The 17964-nt window shown below is 38.2% G+C and overlaps 1 protein-coding gene across 1 annotated transcript; it reads left to right on the top strand.

Moving 5' to 3' along the window:
* Positions 1-5425: 5425 nt before the first annotated feature.
* On the top strand, positions 5426-12972 carry HENMT1 (HEN methyltransferase 1; the record flags this gene model as incomplete). Its single annotated transcript, XM_080349029.1, has 6 exons — positions 5426-5542; positions 7106-7218; positions 8311-8445; positions 8853-9035; positions 10676-10853; positions 12562-12972. The coding sequence occupies 6 exons, from the start codon at positions 5426-5428 to the stop codon at positions 12970-12972; spliced, it is 1137 nt and encodes a 378-aa protein (XP_080205155.1).
* Between the last annotated feature and the right edge of the window lie 4992 nt (positions 12973-17964).

Raw genomic sequence — 17964 nt, 5'->3', positions numbered from 1 at the left:
GCAGCACCAGGTGTGAGGCCAGCGGCTTGGCAAACTTGTGAATGAGTGCCGTTAGTCACCCTCGTTGTTGTGATGAGGCTGGAGCCCAGCAGAGCACCTGCGGCCTGTGCCTGCCTTCACAGAAAGCGAGAGGCTGAGAAATAACGACAGGAATCCTGAGTGAAGAAGCGTGTGGTAGTGGCTGCACGGCCAGGATACATCAACGCCTGTTCATTTGAAGCTAATGTTGGTGGTGAGGCCCATTCCCAGGGGCCTGAGCAGCTTCCTGGAGTCTTGTCATGCACCAAGAAAACGATAACTATTCCTGTGGCTAAATTCAGGCTGGATGCCTCTTTCTGAAAGCAGTGATACTACATACAGACTTGGAACAACCAGAATAAAGTTACTGCATTTTCAAGTTAAGACAAAGCAGTTGCGTTTAGGAAAGTAACAGGAAACACAAGTTAAAATCCTCCAGTTTTGCCTGAAAAATATCTGATAGATGAATTGAACTTGAATTTTCAGGTTACGTTTAACTCATTATTCAAAGGTTCCCAGTAGGCTTTGAATTACAGTCTTTTTTTTCAAAAGCAGAAAGAAAAATAAAAACAAGTTTCATACTTCGGTGTTGAGCTTTAACTTGAAGTACAGAAAGAAGACTGAATGCACGATGTTGAAGAACTACCATGAGATTCTAAATGTCAAATGACTGTGCAAAAAAACTAAGTGAAAGTCCACCAAAATAACTGCAAACGGCACGGTGGAACAAAATACATTCAGTTGTACACACAGAGAAGGGTTCGATGTTGCTCAACACATCAGGAAACAGGTGCAGGGAGAAGCTGGTATGGAAAAAGCATCTCTACAGGTGTGATATTTAAAACTAATTTATTTTTTTAATTTAAAAATGAGATAAATACTGCTGGAAGTACCATTAGAATAGTTAGAGTATCTTCACAGTAATTAATCTTCCTTGCTCTGGCCCTTTTAACATACTTGAGAGCTCATACTATAGCAGAAAAGGGTCCTTATCAGTCCCTGGCAGTTAACAGTTTCTCTAAACTGCCTACTGTGCTATCTAGGCTCTTCACACCTCTTTCAGCCTCCACTTCCCATGGGGGCTGATTTCTAAAGTTGTTCACAAAACCTTTGTTACTCATCTCATGACTCTACCATCTTGATACAGTAAATGTCCACGTAACAATCTCATATGAAATTACAGAAAGAATCACAACATTAATTCTAAGAAAGTGGCCTTATAGCAGTGAAGTAATCTTGTTCTGGAGACAGCGAGAGTAGTAACTTTTCTTTGAAGCTGAATGGGTTGTTGTTGTTGTTCAGGGTGCCCTTGACTCTTTGAGTGCCTCCTTAATTTTTCTTGTATAATCACTTGAAGACAGCCTGTATTTCTGTTGTTACCCAAAATGTGTTTTCATGCATTTATCTTTTCCTGTTGAAAGATTTATTCAATAGGTTCCAAACCTCAGTGTTTTTTCCTCTGTATCGGACAACATTTTTGTACTTCTTACGCAGTCCCTCTTTGGTGGTGATGCCGAAACCTTTGATATAGCTGTAACCTATAAATCCATTTGCTGCAAATTAGATTTTCTTCCCTCAGGCATCCCAACCAGTCTTTGTACAGAACAGAGCCAAAGAAAAAAAAAATCAACCAGGAGGTGGTTTTCACTTGCAAACTGCAAGGAACTATGTATAATTATAAAAGAGTACAGTGATCTGTGTGTAAGAGCCTAGCCTCACTTCTCATTTGCACAGTTCGTTCTGAATGTTCTCAAATGAGCCTAATCTGTTATTTGAAGCTGAGGAGAAAGAAACTAGTACTTAGTTACTGAACATCCTCTGAATCTGTTTTTAGAGCAGTGGTTGTTAACTCTAAAATTACAGATGAGGCAGTATTGCCGCATGCATTTTCTTGTCAAATATCAGTGTAGATAGGAGTATTCAGGCAGCAATGCTGCATTAGATTACTATTTAGTTGTATGCACTATAGCTTTAAAGGGAAAATAAAGGAACTGTGTACTGTTGTCTTTCTCATCCCAGTTACTGAAGGATAAAGTAAGTTTCAGCAGTTTAAGACTTTTTGATTCATTACTTTCTATTGTGAGATGCCTTTATTTCAGTATGGTCATATAAATTGTTGCTCTCTATATGGTACAAAAGTAACATACTTCTCTAAAAATAACCTGTTTCATTTGTGGGCATATTGAACTGAATGCAACTTGAAATTCAGTTTGAGATTGTAATGTGAAAAATACCTTTGAAACAAAGTTTCTGAGAAACCTCATTGACTTGGACCTCCTTTGAGCAGGGCTTGTATTAGATAACCTCTAAAGGTCTCTTCTAACATAAATTGTTCTATGATTCCTTGAGAATGTTAGGAGGATTTAACACCGTATAAGGAAAAAAACACCCTGTATTTTCTCTTCTAAAAAGCAAAAATGTAATTAAAAAGTAAAAATCAATTTACTAGACTAGTCAAAGGGATTTAATGGGAATTATTCCCTGTACAAATATAGTTTCTGTGCATGGCCCAATTGGGTTATGCAGGTCTTTAAATCTTATTAGGGAAAAAATCCTACAAAAATAATTGACCAGGTGTTACATACAGTCTAAAATAAATTTCCTACATAGGTAAAGATTGGTAATATTACAACATGTATTTAAAACCTGTTTGCAATCCAAACTGATGGAGATAGCAACTCTCAGGCTGCCTTATTTGCATACACTGTTGTTAGCACTTCACCGTGATAATGGTAGGAAAGCAATTGTGAAATTGTACGGACAGTTCCTTATTTCTACTACTCATAAACCAAAATTAATACAAAGAAAAGCTATTTACCATTGTATTGCAAGCTCCGAAAACCAAAGAAGCTCAAACAGAATGGAACCATTCCAATAACTTGAGATTTCTGAAAAAAATGTCTGGATCACCAGTTTGCAAGCACACTTAAATACATTTCCTAGCTATTGAGTAAACAACATAGCTAACCTGCTGATAACTGCGTATCCTCTGTCTAGGCCGCATCCTGCAAAACTTAACCTTAGCCAAGACTCAAGTTTAAGCCATCACAGACAGGTATCAGCATGTAAATTTCTAGTATTTTCTGAAAACTAAACTGAAAAGCATTGAATTGTGGTCTAATTTAGTTAACAAATCTTCTCAACCCTCACTGTCACCGCAATCCTCCTTTCTTTTGGGTCCAGGCACACAGTGCACACCCTCCTTTTCACAGAGCAGCCCCACCCTATCATTAACACAGCGCTTTACAGACTTGTGAACAGAAAAAGTAACAGGAAACGTGGAACCGTATTTTCCTTTCTGCTTTCACTGTGCATCCAAACAGCAGCCTGCTCTTGGAGAGACAAATCTTGCCCCAGTGTGGAAAATACTTTATGCAATCTTGCGAAACACATCGATTGTCTTTTTTTGTGGCCTGTGCCTCCCTCCGCCTGGCAGAGCTCTCACCCTGTCACTGGATCCTGACCCTGTCGCTACCAGCGCAAAAGCATCAGTTTCTCCTATGGAGAAATAACAAACTCCTCTGCAGACACGGAAGCTGTACCGAGTCACACAGAACCTAAAAGAAGTAGCGCAAGGAGTAGCGGATTTTTTTCCTTTAGTGTAAAAATTAGGGACACCTTCCTGCCAATCACCTTTTAATTTCACAGAGGGAGGCTGGCGCAGGCAGAGACAAATAGAGCAAGGTGGGCCTTTGGATGTTCCTGTGACGCTAAGCTGTCTTGTGTTAATGAGGATTAGAAGGCATCGCTCTACGTTACAAGATGTAATACATAAATGTGTTGCTGTGCGGCACTGTAACTCCGGGGTGGAGGAGAGGCCGCCATCTGCTGCTGGGGGGCAGTTTCCCGGCGCTCCCAACGACGCCGAAGCGTCGAGTCTTTCTGCTGGAAGGGCCAGACGTGCCTCGGGAACCCGCACGCACGGGCCCGGGAGAGAGGGGAGCGGCAGGCGCGGGCCGGGCCTACGCTCATAGGTCGCGCCTGAGGCGGGCGCTGGCGGCTGCGCGCCGGGGAGGCGGCTGGCGGTGCGAGGTCAGCAACAGGAGATGGAGAGAGGGGCGCGGGGAAAGGGCGGGGGTGTCAGGGAGTGGCTCCCAGGACATGGCTGCTGGGGGGCGGCCCAGTCACGCTCCTCGCGAGCCCCGCGGATGACGAGGAGCAGGCCCTAGGAGATAGCCGGTGACGGTCGAGGGCCGGGGCCGGGCCGGGCCGGGCTGGGGCGGCTCTGGTCGGCGAGGCGTGGGCTGAGGCAGCGCCGGGCTGCTGGGTAGGGAGCCCGGGGAGGGCTGGGGTGCAGCCTGCGGGCCGGGAGCATGTGAGGATGATGAGGTGGGTGGCAGTGGCCCGGCTGCCCAGGCAGTTACTGGGGAGAGAAGCCCAACAGGGTCACTTGCTACTAAGGAGACAAATGGCTGGCCTGAACGTCGGTCTTATTTCTGGTTTTGTACATATGTATATATATATAAAATATATATTTATACTTATGCATGAAAGACGTTATGGGGTGTTCAGGTTGTCAGCAGGCCTGGCCCAGCTGCCCTGCCTGTGTTGGACCTGGTGCTTGTCAGATCTGCTCCTGGGCGCTGGGCTGCACTCCGCTGGGGAGCATGGGTGGCTCTGGCAACCCGGGTGTGCTCAGGACCCTTTTCTTTCACCTCTCTCTGGGGAGTTCACTCATCATTTATTAGGGCCTTATTTTCAGTTGGGAAATTTCTTGTTAAATATGTGTGCCAAAATGTAGCTTTTAATAAAAGGTAGGCAAGTTGGAAATGCACTAGTGGTTATGACTAGTTTCATGTTGTTAGATAAATTATAAAATACAGGCACTGGTAACAAGGTTTAGCTGGTAGTAAATCTGAAGCTAAGGCCTAGCAGAACCTTTCCTCTTGCACAACAAAGTAATTTTTCATATATTTCCTGCTAGGTGTTATATTGTAGAAATTGCATTGAGCTATACATAAACAAATCTAGATATCAAATAATCTGAATTGTAAGATAAAACAAATGATAGATGAGAGACAAGAAAGCAGGCACCTAAGTGATGAATTATTTATTTTTCTGCACTTGCCAGAGAAGCTTAGGAAGATTAAATATCTTGCAGTTGTGTAAACACTACATATGTGTACAGGATAGAGAGTGACAAATTACGAAACTTGCTTTTTATGATTGTTTATGATTTATAATTGGTTATTTACATCGTTATATGTGGAGGAAGCAGCTAGTGCCTAATTTCTCTAATTCCTATGTTTTTGTCATTCTCTGAATAGAACTGGGATCAGGTCTACCTGTGCTTAATTGTGAATTGAACACCACTGAAAACAGCAAACTCTATAATTTGATATGTTACAAAATGCTTTAGAAAATAAGAATTAACTTTTTTTTTAAATTTTAGCATTAGCAAAATATAATGGATAAGAACTTTCAAGAAGAACAGTTTACAGGAATTATTAAATTTACACCTCCTTTGTACAAACAACGCTACCAGTTCATTAAAGATTTAGTGGGGAAATACAAACCCAAAAAGGTTGGTATGTTTTGTCTTTTTATAAATTTGAAAAAAAAATAGTTTGCATTAGGTATCTCAGGAATACGGGAAATGGCTAGATAACCTACTGACCTAATTACCAAACAATAGTAGTGGAGGAGCTGTTGTTAGAACTGAATTTCCGTACTAGGCACTTGATGATCATGCTTTGTTTTTCAGGGGTGCATATAATGAATGTTAATTGATGGGAAGAGGGGAAGTCTAAACATGAAAAATGCCTCTTTTGGAGAGTAGGTTGGCATTGTGGTTTTAATTTAATGCTGAGGATTTTGGTTCAAGCTGCTTTCATCATTGTTTGGTTTTGCTCTCTAGAGCTGATAATTCCATATACAGTATGACGTTTACCTCATCGTTTACATAGATGTTCTCAGATGAGATGTGACACTCAGAGTGTGGGAATACGTGAGGCTAACTCTCCTCCACTTTCTTAAGGTCTTGTCACCTCTTTCTGTTTCCCCCCCTCCTTCCCCTCCCAATATGTCAGGGCTCTTGTTTTGATAGTCACCTTGAAAAGTTAAATTATTTAAGTAATGTTGTCTAGTGTTTGTTCTTTTCTAATGTGTCCTCCTTCCTAGCACCTCCTTCAAAAATGTAAAAAGTTGAGAAATACCTCTGTCTTCAGTGCTGAACCACAGAACTGATGTTAATATCTTAGAGAACGTTCAAGAAATTGATGAGAAGTGCACCTTCAGTGCATTCACATAATCATACTTTAAGTAGCTAATAAAAATCTCATCCAGTCTATGAGGTCATGGCACTATAATCTACTCTTAATTAGACTGTATTCTGGAGTGTTGCACTGGTATTTAAAGGTTTGAATTTTCTGATTTAGGATGTGAAATGGGGCAGTGTAAACTTTCTGTTTACCTGCAGGATAGAGGTAAGCTGAACAGAAACAATTCAGGATTTTCACACTAAGTACTGAGCAGTGTGCTTCAACCTTGACTTAGCCTGAGAAAGAACAGTGGGGTTTGGTTTGTGTACTCAGCTACCTCTTTGGCTTACAGGAAAAAAAATTCTATTCTATATTTGACTTTGTGCTCTGAATATCCCCAGCCTTCCCCACTTAAACATTAGACTGAGCCTGTAAACTTGTTCGCTGCTAACCTGGCTGCTGGTGAGCCTGTTCTCAGTGTTTGGGATAGAAAAAAGACGAGTGAAAAGCAGTGGTCAATATGAAAACTGCTGCACCTTTAATACTTAAAAATCATGCTGTACAGTTATTTGAGTGAATATGCCTTCATGTGGAAAACATTCTCCAGAGTAATTGGGATGTTCTATAAGTACTTGTTTATAGCTGTAATAACAAAAGGTTAATCCATTTGAAACGTCTTGTAGGATCTTCGCAAACATTTTTAGAAAGAATTTTCAAATCCATGTCTATACTGCTTGCAACTGTAAGTTTTAGTTATGATTGTGAAATGCTTTATTTTTAATTAAAATGTTATTTTTACATAAATGTGGAACTTTTATTTTATGAAAGTCTCTGAAATTACTTAGAAATATGCAGCATTTACATGTTATTTAATATCTGATTTACAGGTGGCAGATTTAGGATGTGCTGACTGTACTCTTCTCCAGATGCTGAAATTCTGCAGTTGTATTGAAGTGTTAGCTGGGCTAGATATCTGCACAAGTGTAATGAAAGAGAACATGTAAGCTCTTGCATTGTGTTAATTTAAGGTTTGTATTTGGCTTGACCTAGTGGCATGTTACATCATTTCTTGTCAAGAATTTCAAAGTGAAGGTAAATGCAGAAATCGCAGCTTGGCAAATGAAGAGCTATCCATTGTTATTTAGTTATTTTGCACCTGTGTGTGGGGACTGTTGGGCTGTAGGTGGCCATAACATCAGCTAATGTAGCAAAGGTCCAAGTGATGGAATGGCCCTGAAGGTGTGTGTATCTGAGAAATACAGGTTTGTAAAGGTACTAACACATTACACTAACTAGTACTATCTGTTTATGCTTATAAATGACATTACTGGGGTATGAAAATCTGATTGTTTTGAAATGTGCATGTTCCTCTCTTTTAGTCACCGTGGTGGGGACTTCATCCTTGTTAATTCTTTTGAAGTGGGAGGGTTAGTTAGCTACATGTTTTATGTCTGGCTTAGATGGCTCTAAAATATGAACTGTATGTGGTCTTTGAAGCATGAGTCAGACCAGTGAGGAACAACAAAGTTTCTCTCTGGGAAGCTGACTAATATGGTTTCAGTTAATATGTAGGATCTTGGTGGTGACATTATCACTTGCTCCTTCTAAAGAATGAAGAAAAGTAGCCTTTTATTTAATGTTTACTGTGTGATTTGTCTGATGCAGTATTTCAGAATGAAATTTGCACATGTATTTTAGTTCTCCATCTACTTTATTTGGGGAAAAAAAAAAGGTTAAGGTGCTTGCCTGATAACTTCCCCAAAAACCCTGTAAAGTGTGTCTAAGCCAGTCTAGAGTTGAGCTCCTATCAGAATTTACAAGCAGCTTTGCAAGAGGCTTTAGAGTATGGTAGAAATTTTTGTAAACGTGAAGGATGACTGCTGGTTTAACTCCTTTGCTCTTTCTGCCCTATTGTAGATAGTAATAAAAAGTGTTTGTATTAGAACTTTTTTTTTTTTTAATTCCTGTAAAATAGTAAACCTTTTGAGATTTAGAAGGTATCTATGTAGAGCATTGGCTAGTTCAGTTGCATGTACAATTTATCGTGTCTGAAGGTCCTTTCTATGACATAATGTTTTTAATACTTTTGTAGGCATAGGTTGTCTCCTCTTCCTGGTGATTATTTGCAACCGTCTGAAAGACCCCTAACTGTTACCTTGCATCAGGGTTCAGTTGCCCATAAAGATCCTTGCATGCTTGGTTTTGACTTGGTAACATGTATTGAACTGTGAGTATTACACCAGCATACTACATTTTTCCAAGTTCATTAGGGTTCAGTTTGGAATTTGTCCATACTCTAAAAGACTTGATCAAACCTTTTATGCAGAACAGTAGTAGAATGTGGCATCTTCTCACCTGTGCTTAAATTAACCATACTAAGAAATTCAAGTGGTGCTAGATTATGATGGAAAAAGGATATTGATGAAAAAGTAGAAAATGCAAGAGGAAATTTTCTCAGACAAAAACCTCTAAGCTGCCATTCAGCTACAGTGCCAGTACTAATATTGTAGAACGAGGCTTAAAGTTAACAAGGTAGAGAGGCAGGTTTGTTTTTTTTTTTTTTTTTGACAGGTTGTTAAGAAGATTGAAATACAGTAGAGTGGTTTTAGACATACATAAACTTATCCTTTACAGAATAGAGCACCTGGAACAATCAGAACTAGTGAAGTTTCCTGAAGTGGTGTTTGGTTTCATGGCTCCACGCATAGTTGTGATCAGTACTCCAAATTCTGAATTTAATGCTTTGCTTCCCGGCAAAGCATTATTCAGGCATCCAGACCACAAATTTGAATGGAACCAAGCGCAATTTCAAAGCTGGTAAGTTCACTGAACATTGTATGCAAACAGCTGTGAGCGTTCAGTAATGTGAGAAAGCTATAAGCTATACATTTTCAGAACCGTGTGTGTATGTGGTTTGGTGTCAGTGGAGCTTCACACCTACTGATTTGGTGAAACATTTCAATGCTGTTAAATAGTTAAGTATGCTCTGGGTGTTTTGCATTTTATGTTGTTTGTTAAGTTGACTTGCTTTTACTGTGATTGCTCTGCAAAAAGTATTTAAAACTTTTATGTTCCTTTTTCTATCTCTTTATTACAATTAATGCATTTGAAGTGTAAGGTATTAATTAACCTTTTCAGATAATAATACCCTGCTATAGAAATGCTTCATAAAAACCTAAGAGATGTGCTCACTTTGTGTGGTGTGTAATGAAAGCACTCAATTAATCCAGACCTTTTGGTAAGAGTATGCAAACAGATCAAGTAATCACAGGAGCAAAGCATGTTGAATAAAGTTAAGGATAGCTTAGTGTGTCATGGCACAATGAAAGATTTTATGCAAAACATATGTACATGACAGAGGGTTGCAGGAGATGTATCTTAATGTAATATCAGTAGATGTAATAAAAACAAAATAAAGAGGGAGTACGATATATGTCCTGTGATAACGTTGAACTGTCAGGCAGTTGTGGAAGAAAATCTGTGGTAAAGGGTGCCATACCTCAATAGTCAGCTCCTGGTCAGAAATTGTATCTTGGAAAATTTGCCCCATCAATTAGGTTATTTCTGCCATAGACTTCAAAGTATGCAGTTACTTTTGAGTATAGAGTTTTGCAAAACTTGAGGCATATATTTTTCCCCAAATAATGATTCTACACCCTGCCTGCATTATTAGCTGAAGGATGAATACCTTAGAGACCTTCTATATGACTTCAAGTAAATTGAGATTCTGCTTTTTGATATATGTGAATTAAAAATATTGGTATCATTGGAGGAGTGATGTTTTTTTGAGCAGCAGACATGAGAGCTTTTATGTTTGTGTTTTGAAATATAAGTATTGAAATATTCTCTAACATACATGAGATATTGATTTAGTTTACTTCTTTTTCATGACAAATGATGCAAGTAGGTAGTGCAATTTTAGTTTTTAGTTCCCTACTCCATCACTTTTTTCACACTGGCTGGTGTACAGTAGTACAAGATCGGTTTTCATTTAGATGTCATGTACATTGTTGTAACCTTGATTAGATAGACTTTACTCTTTATACAACAAACCTCACTTTTTTTTTTTTCCCTAATCAACTGGTGTCTTGTGGTTTTGGGGTGTGTACGTTTTTTATAGGTTCTTAAATAATTTTGTTCTTTAAACTGGTAGTTTTTAGCTCACTTTTAATGCATTTAAGGCAGTGAGTAAGCAACTGTGTACATGCATATTCTATGCAGATATTTTAGAAAGAACAGTAATGTTTGGTTACCTAAATTACAAATAATAAATGATTCAGACTATGGTAGGCATATGATTATAGCTCTGATTCAGCAAGTTTTGGCAGGCATGGGAGTATTGGAGGAATTATACTCAAGCATTCATAGGATCAGGGTCTTGCTTCTGTAAAAGAATGTATATTTGTTGCTGTAAAAGATAAATATTTAGTATGATTAGAATAATTTTTCTTTCTTAGGGCTCTAGAGACAGCCAGACGTTATGATTACTCAGTGGAATTTACTGGCGTAGGGCACCCACCAACAGGAATGGAGAATGTTGGGTTTTGTACCCAAATAGGTGTGTTTGTTAGAAAATATCCTCAAACCAGTGAATCTGCTCAGTCTGAGAAACCCACTGAAGCAGTTTACAAAACAGTAAGTAAGATTTCCTTCTTTTAGGAGGATGAATAAAGAGTAAAATTTTCTATGACCTTCCTGTGAAGGTGTTCTTACTGTGGTCTACTAGTGCTGTCCAGTCTTAGCTCTGATTAACACGCACCATCAGATCAAGAGAGTCTCAATTCTGTGATTTGTGTTTCTAATTGTATAAAGGCCTTAAATTTTTAGGTTATTATTTGCTAAATAGCAATATGGGTAATCATTCTTATTTTAACATAATATTATCCTTAGAATGAAAATTCTCCTTTTTGCCAGGTATAGTGTGATACTATTTTTATAATTGTTTATCTAATTATTCATCTTTTCATCATGTAGTTGTTAGCAGTGACACAGTTCTTTCAGATACATAAAAGATAAAAAGCATTTCTAGCAGTGTATGTTTTGAAGAAATGCAGAGTCTTGTCAAAATATATTATGAAGATGAAGGCATTTCCCAGAAATTTGATTGACAGGACCTGTTTTGTGTGCTTTGCCTTATTCGGTAGCATTTGGTGTTACACCCTAATCTTTGTGTTTTCAGGTAGCCAGTTTTGGGTTTTTTGGAGGCATCGGATCTTGCCATGTACTTGGTTCTCTGGTGGTGCACATCAAGCCTTTTTGGTTGTTAGCACTAAATGGCTTTCACTTTAGATAACTTCAATAATATTTTTGTGAAGTACTCAGCTGTGTGTTGCAGTGTGTCACATCAGCAGAACCTGATGCACCTAACTGCCCTGTGGCATAAATCAAAGGACATTTTTTTTTTCAGAGGTAACATGAAGCAATAATGCAAAAAGAAAAATATATTGGGGTGTTTTTTCAATCTTATGAGGCCTTTATTTGTTTCAGTGAACATGTTCTAATATTGCACTTATTTGTTTAAAGATATGTATGTATCTTCAATTGACTTATGACCTGACATTATGGGAGTGTCTTTTGTAGTTTCCAAGCTATAAAGACATGCTATACATTTGAAATGTCACCTGTCATCTACTGCCCTTAATAGAATTTTGAGTTGCTCTTTAATGCTCAGCAAACTTGGAAAGACATCTTGAGTGACTGACACGTCCTAGCAATTGCTTACATTGTCTTCTGTTACAGGGTTATTAGAGAGGGAGTTTTGACATCAGTGTCCTTTGAGTTTAAACAAGCATGTTATATCTCGTGTGTTTCTTATCGAGCTCAGACTATCAAATTAATTTTTATTTTATGATGTAACTAATTTACAGGAATAAATCAACATTTCCAGATGTAATCAGAAAGTAAGAAGTAGTTGTTCTAGACTGTGGAACTTCAGTGGTAGTGTGTTGGTATAAAGCACTTCTTATAAACTAGCAGGAATGAGATTACCTGCCTAGAGCCTCATGATAAGTAATATGGAAAGTATGAGAACAGTTAAAAAGGGCTTCACCTTGCCTGATGTGCAAGTACAGCTTGCAGATATAAGATAAATAGATATAAGCCTGGTTGTTTGGAAGTTCTGTTAACTTATCTAATGGCCATTGAAGTTGTAATACATAAAATCAAGTCATATTGTCTGGTTGTTTTTTTTTTTCCTGTTATCTGAAAATGCTTAAAGTAATAAGCAAAACAAGATTGAAACAAAAAATATATTCACATTTAGAAGCTCTTTTTGACAAGCAAATGTTAAAATCTGAGCCTATGATAACAAGAAACATTTTTTGTGTTCTTGTATGTTGTAAAGGTCTTCAGAGCTGTGTATCCAAGTCTTAAAGATGAGAAATACCTGAAGAATGCAGTGGTCAGTGAAGTTATTTTCACAGCACAAAATATTAAGCAAAGTCTGCTGGACCGTTTAATGGCAGAACATGAGGAATATAATAACGATCCCGTTGAGAGAAAATTCCAATTCCAGCCTTCAATGAACCGTTTTTCAGAAGATCTTGGAAAACTGGTAGTTGAAAAGAGCATGGAACCATTGGTCCATGGAAATGTGGTTTATATACCTCTAAAAACAATTTTTTCTTTTCCTAAAGTGAATCGGCTTTGTGGTACCTTTGAGAAGTTATGCAAACTTATTGCTGGCAAGGTCACACTGAGCAGTGATGGTTCTGCTGTGATGTTCAATACAGAACTTGAAAATGAAGAGAATTAAATAACAGATTTCTCATACAAAGCTCCATTAAAGCAATTTAGGTGTTTCTTCAGTAGCTGTCAAATGCTGTGTTCTATATGGACCTAGAACCACAAAATCTTTTCTAAACCTTCCAGTATTTATCCATCAGCACCTCTCTCACTGAGTAAAGATGAGTGCTTCTGACAAAGATCCCAGTAACTGGTAAGGTTTTAAAATAGATTATGAGGGGCTAAACAGAAAGAATTAATTCATGTGAAGAAAGAAATAAGTATTTATCTTTGTTTTCTATTACCATTTTGTAGCTATCGTGACTAGATTCTTTTTGGTAATCTTTTGTTTGCTCCAAGGATAGTTCATGATAATACAGAACTATGTTGTTGTGCTGAATAATGTGAGTCAGACAAAGATTTACAACAAGTTGTTTTGTAATAGAATAAAATTTATAGATGAGCTTTTTTAAGATGAGCACATACTCAGCCATGATGTGGGATGTAGGATGGGGAAAAAAAAAAAAGGATAAATTTAGTCTTATTGTCTTATCCAGTTTCTGCTACTTGGGAAATAACTTGCATCCTGTAACTTTCCAGAAGCTGAATTTAATGATTTTGAAACTGGTATCTTTGACTATTATGTTTTTGAAAAAATAAAAAATAGCTGTCTTTGTGAATGCTAAAGTGGCCTCCGTGTACCTGGAAAAAAAAATCTGCATTTTCACGTGCAGCAGTTTTCCAAAAAGTTTCAACGACATATTCAGCAAAGGTGTTCTAGATAGTACAGTTTACTGGCTTGGCCAGGGTGACTTTTTCTTAAACAGAGCTGAATTGTGTGTTTAAATGCCCAGTAGCAAATGTTAGATGATGGACTTACGAAGACAGGAATTTTGAAGGGTGCAGAGGATTGGCTTGTTCCTACAGTATCCGTGAAGTGACACACTGCAATTCTTTTTAAGTTTCTGTGCATACCCAAATTAGCTTAACCAATGATTTTAATGACTGTGTATTTCTTACGAGTAAAGAGTTGGTTAATTAAAAGGCCTCATTCTGTGTATATTTCACAATGTCATTGGCAGCTTTGGATGAACTAGTAGTATCAAGCTGACTTAATGTTTGTGTAAGTTTCGCAACTTTCTGAAAATAGAAACTTCTGTGTAAGGGCTGGCTGTTTCATAAAGAAGATGGCTGCATTCTACCATCTACATTTTTGGAATCCACTTGGAATGATTAAGGTGAAAGATCAGACATAAAGGGAAAAGGCAGCTGTAGTTCTCTGGATTGAGAAATGTTACAAAATCTGTAACAAGTGGAGTTTCAGGGAAAGAAGAATGCTCTGCAGTGCTCTGTCATACTGAAGGATTTAAAAATGCTTACTTAATAAGCTTTATATTTTGTGGGAGATTTCTTCTCCTGCAACAAATAGACATGGATTGTTAAAAATTAACACAATCTTTATAATCATTTTAAGAACTAATTAAAATGCATCTCTGTGGCAGAATGCAAATCCCCCTCTCTCCCCCTCCCTCCTTTAGTAGGCGCCAGTGAGCCGCTGGGCACCTGCGGCCAGTGTGGGGGATGTTTGGAGGCTTCAGGGGCGCCCACAGCCAGTGTGGGGGTGCAGAGAAGCTTCTACAATGCCTACAGTCAGATCTGATCAGCCAATAAAAAACGGGATCCTCGTCAAGACTCTGCCCATTGTCGCAGGTCTCTCGGAGCACGAGCGAAGTTGCTGCCGCCGAGAGCCCCGCTCCCCGGGACTGAGACTCCGCTTGCCGTGCCGCCACGAGTGTAAGTACGTGTATCTCTTTAAAATAATCCTGCACTGTGTTCAGGCAAATGTGTATTCGTCTCGGACTCGGGGCTGGCTCCAGCATTGTTTAGGGGGAAGCCACGTGCATGCACACTGCGGACCACCTGTTGTATTAGTTGCTGCCCCTTAATAATTTTCCTCAACTGATATCCAAACCTTTATTTAAGTCACTTTGGAGTGCTAAAACCCTATTTCTCACCGGTTTAATAAAAGTTGTTTTGGACCCTGTTGTCCCTTAAACTAACCTCGGGGTGCCTCTGTGACAATCTCTAATACAATACTTTAAATGGTTTTACTTGTTTTGACATTGTGATATGAACTTGCTATAGTTGGTATGTTAAACTATACGTAAAATTCAAAATTGGTAAATATGCTTTGGACACTAATAAGCGTAGCTGTTTCAGAATAGCATTGATTTGTTATTAGAAAGTATCACTGCAGTTCACTATATGGTTTTCTTTAGTCAGAAGATTTTTGGACCATGGAACTTCTTCCTGTGTCTCTTCTTTTCTGAACATTAGATCTTTAGTGTACTTTATAGCATGATGATTTTAAAATGAGGAAAAGGGAAGAGGAGGAGGTCCTGTCAGATTTGGAATGATACTTGCGTTTAATTTTGTATTTGGGTACCATCTAACTACAGGAATGTCTTGTGAATGACAGGACTGTATATGAATACATGCTTGTTTTTCCTCAAAACATTGTACCCTTAAAGCTTGTAGCTGTATATCAAAGTGGTTTCTGTGACTATTTGGTGGACTAATGTGAAGGGTCCTAAACCGTAATCCAATTTTTAAGGGGTACATGGATTCTCTTCCCCTACTTTGTAACAGGTTTCAGTTTTAAATGATATTAATAGCTAGGGCAAATATAAATTCCTACATTCTTGCTTCTGCCTTTCCTGGGGAAAATCTAAAGTCAAACTACAGATGTTTGGCCCTATCTGTTCGGAGTTTTCCTTAGTTTATGTATATGTGCTGAAACTGAAGAAGCTATTACATATCATATACAGAAGTGCTATTTAGAATATATACATTTTAATGGAGACTGCTGGCTTTTAGTAAAACAAGGTATGCTATTTTGTGTGCCAGCTTTCCACTGGCTTAAATAAATGTTAATCAAGACTTTAAAGTACTGAATGTATCTGTCTTTTCAGGAGCAGCTAAACCCTCTCACAGGATTCACTGCACAGTGCTTCATGATCAGGTTCGTCTTTTGATAAAAACAGTATTCATATTTGTGAATAAACACAGTGTTTATTGCTTCTCATTTAAACTTGCAGTTTGATCAGGGTCAATTCTGATGTCTCAAATCAGAATGCTGAAAAGAAATTTATAAAGATTTAAGTGTTTTAGACTTGTGGCAATATCACTGACCAGAAGATGGCACACATCTCAAAACAGATGAACCTTTGGTTCAAAACTGGAAAGTCCAAATAAAGTAGATTAAAACCAACAACAACACACCCACCACAAACCAAACAAAAACCAGTGCAGTATCCTGAAATAACTTACTAGCTATTGAGCAAGTACTATAAGGGTTGGTTGTGGTCAGAACTGCCTAATTGTGAGAACTGGAGGAGTTAATTGTCTGTCTCCCCAGAGACTTCTCAAACAAATAGATCTCCCAGCTAACAAACTTCTGATGTGTTTCAGTCCTGGCTCCCATGGGCTTCCATGGTATTAGGCTTTATTCCATACTTGTTTTTGTTATGTTGATCAATGAGGTTTGGATTAACAGTTACAGCTAGGTTATGTGTGACTCATAATGATTAGTTGTTGAAACTTTTTTATTTTGCTGCTTAAACTGAGTGGAAGAAACATAGGAAGGGGGTTCTGAAATGACAGAAAAATTCTTATGCTAAAGTCCTTTGATCTTTCTTCCTCATTCACAAACCAAACACATTATTTTGCAGTCCTGTATGCAAGCAGTTCACTGGGAACATCCCCAAAATAAATGCACTGATCCTAGCATATACTCAAATGAGGATACTAGTGAAACATTAGTAGATCCTAAGGCAATTAAAAAAATTTTAAAATACACCAAAACCACAACAACCTGGTGCCATCCTCAGAAGTATATGAACAATTTTAGTTGTGATTAGACGGGCAGTGCCTACAACTCTAAATTTAGGCAAAGCTTTGATAGCTTGTGCTTAGGTATTTCCTGTCACATAGAAATAAAAAGTTACTTAATTTCTAGTTTTTAACAAGGAAGCAATGAAACGAAAACAACCTCTCCCACAGAAGTGTTACCAAAAGTATTAAGACGTGCTTGCCTTTCCCCTTGTTGGCAGATACTGCTGTGAGGCCGTGAATCAACTCATCTGTCATAGAACCTTGTAGTGACACAACAGGTGGGAACAGGAGAGGAGGCAAGGATGAGCAGTTGGGTGGGAAGAAGGCAGAACTACTTATTTTGCCTCAAGATTTATAGAAAGTAACTTTTTCCTATGCTAATCTTTGCTTCTGTTTTGTTTTTTTCCAGTGCCAGAAGGTCCACAAAATGCACCTAGGTGTTCAAGGACAGCATTCAGAGTTCTGGTACTTCCTATCTCTTGTTTCTCTGTAGTGGTAAAGGAAAATATTTTCCTATACCACAATAATGGTTTTATTTAATGTCATTGTACCAGTGGGACATAGCCTTATTTTTCTCCATGAGCCTTATTTTCATTCATGGGATGTTTGCCTTTCAGATGAAAAAAAAAGAACTGTATCTAGATTACACATTTTCCTTACAACATGTATGTTACAGAAAAAGCAAAGTGTTTAACAAGAAAATCCCCTAGTGATAATATTTGTAGCTGCTGGTATTCAATAAGGTGCGCAGCGTCTAGGAATGTTTTATGTATATACAAGTATATTTTTGAGAGAACTCTGCACTGTGAGGTCCTTAACTGGGGGATTTGTTTGCTGATGAGATTTGCCTTTTGTTCTGTTTGGAAACTGTTGATGCATAAAACCAGAAGAAAGACAACAACCCACAAAAGAAATTCTAGGATACTCTAGTGAATATTTGGAAAAATTTTCTTCCTATTTGATTTGAAATACAGCTGAGACTGGTACATAGTACAGATACTTATTCCTTACTATACAGTTAATTGATCTGAGTGCCAAATAGTTTGTACTATAATTAGTTGCAATTTTCACCAATCTAGTTGTTTTTATGTAAGAACAGATACTTACTACAGTACCAAAAAGCTTGGTT

This window comes from Nesoenas mayeri, assembly GCF_963082525.1.
Source record: "Nesoenas mayeri genome assembly, chromosome: 8".
NCBI lineage: Eukaryota > Metazoa > Chordata > Aves > Columbiformes > Columbidae > Nesoenas > Nesoenas mayeri.
The sequence above is the reverse complement of the archived record's forward strand: the minus strand, read 5'-3'. Positions and strand labels throughout refer to the sequence as shown.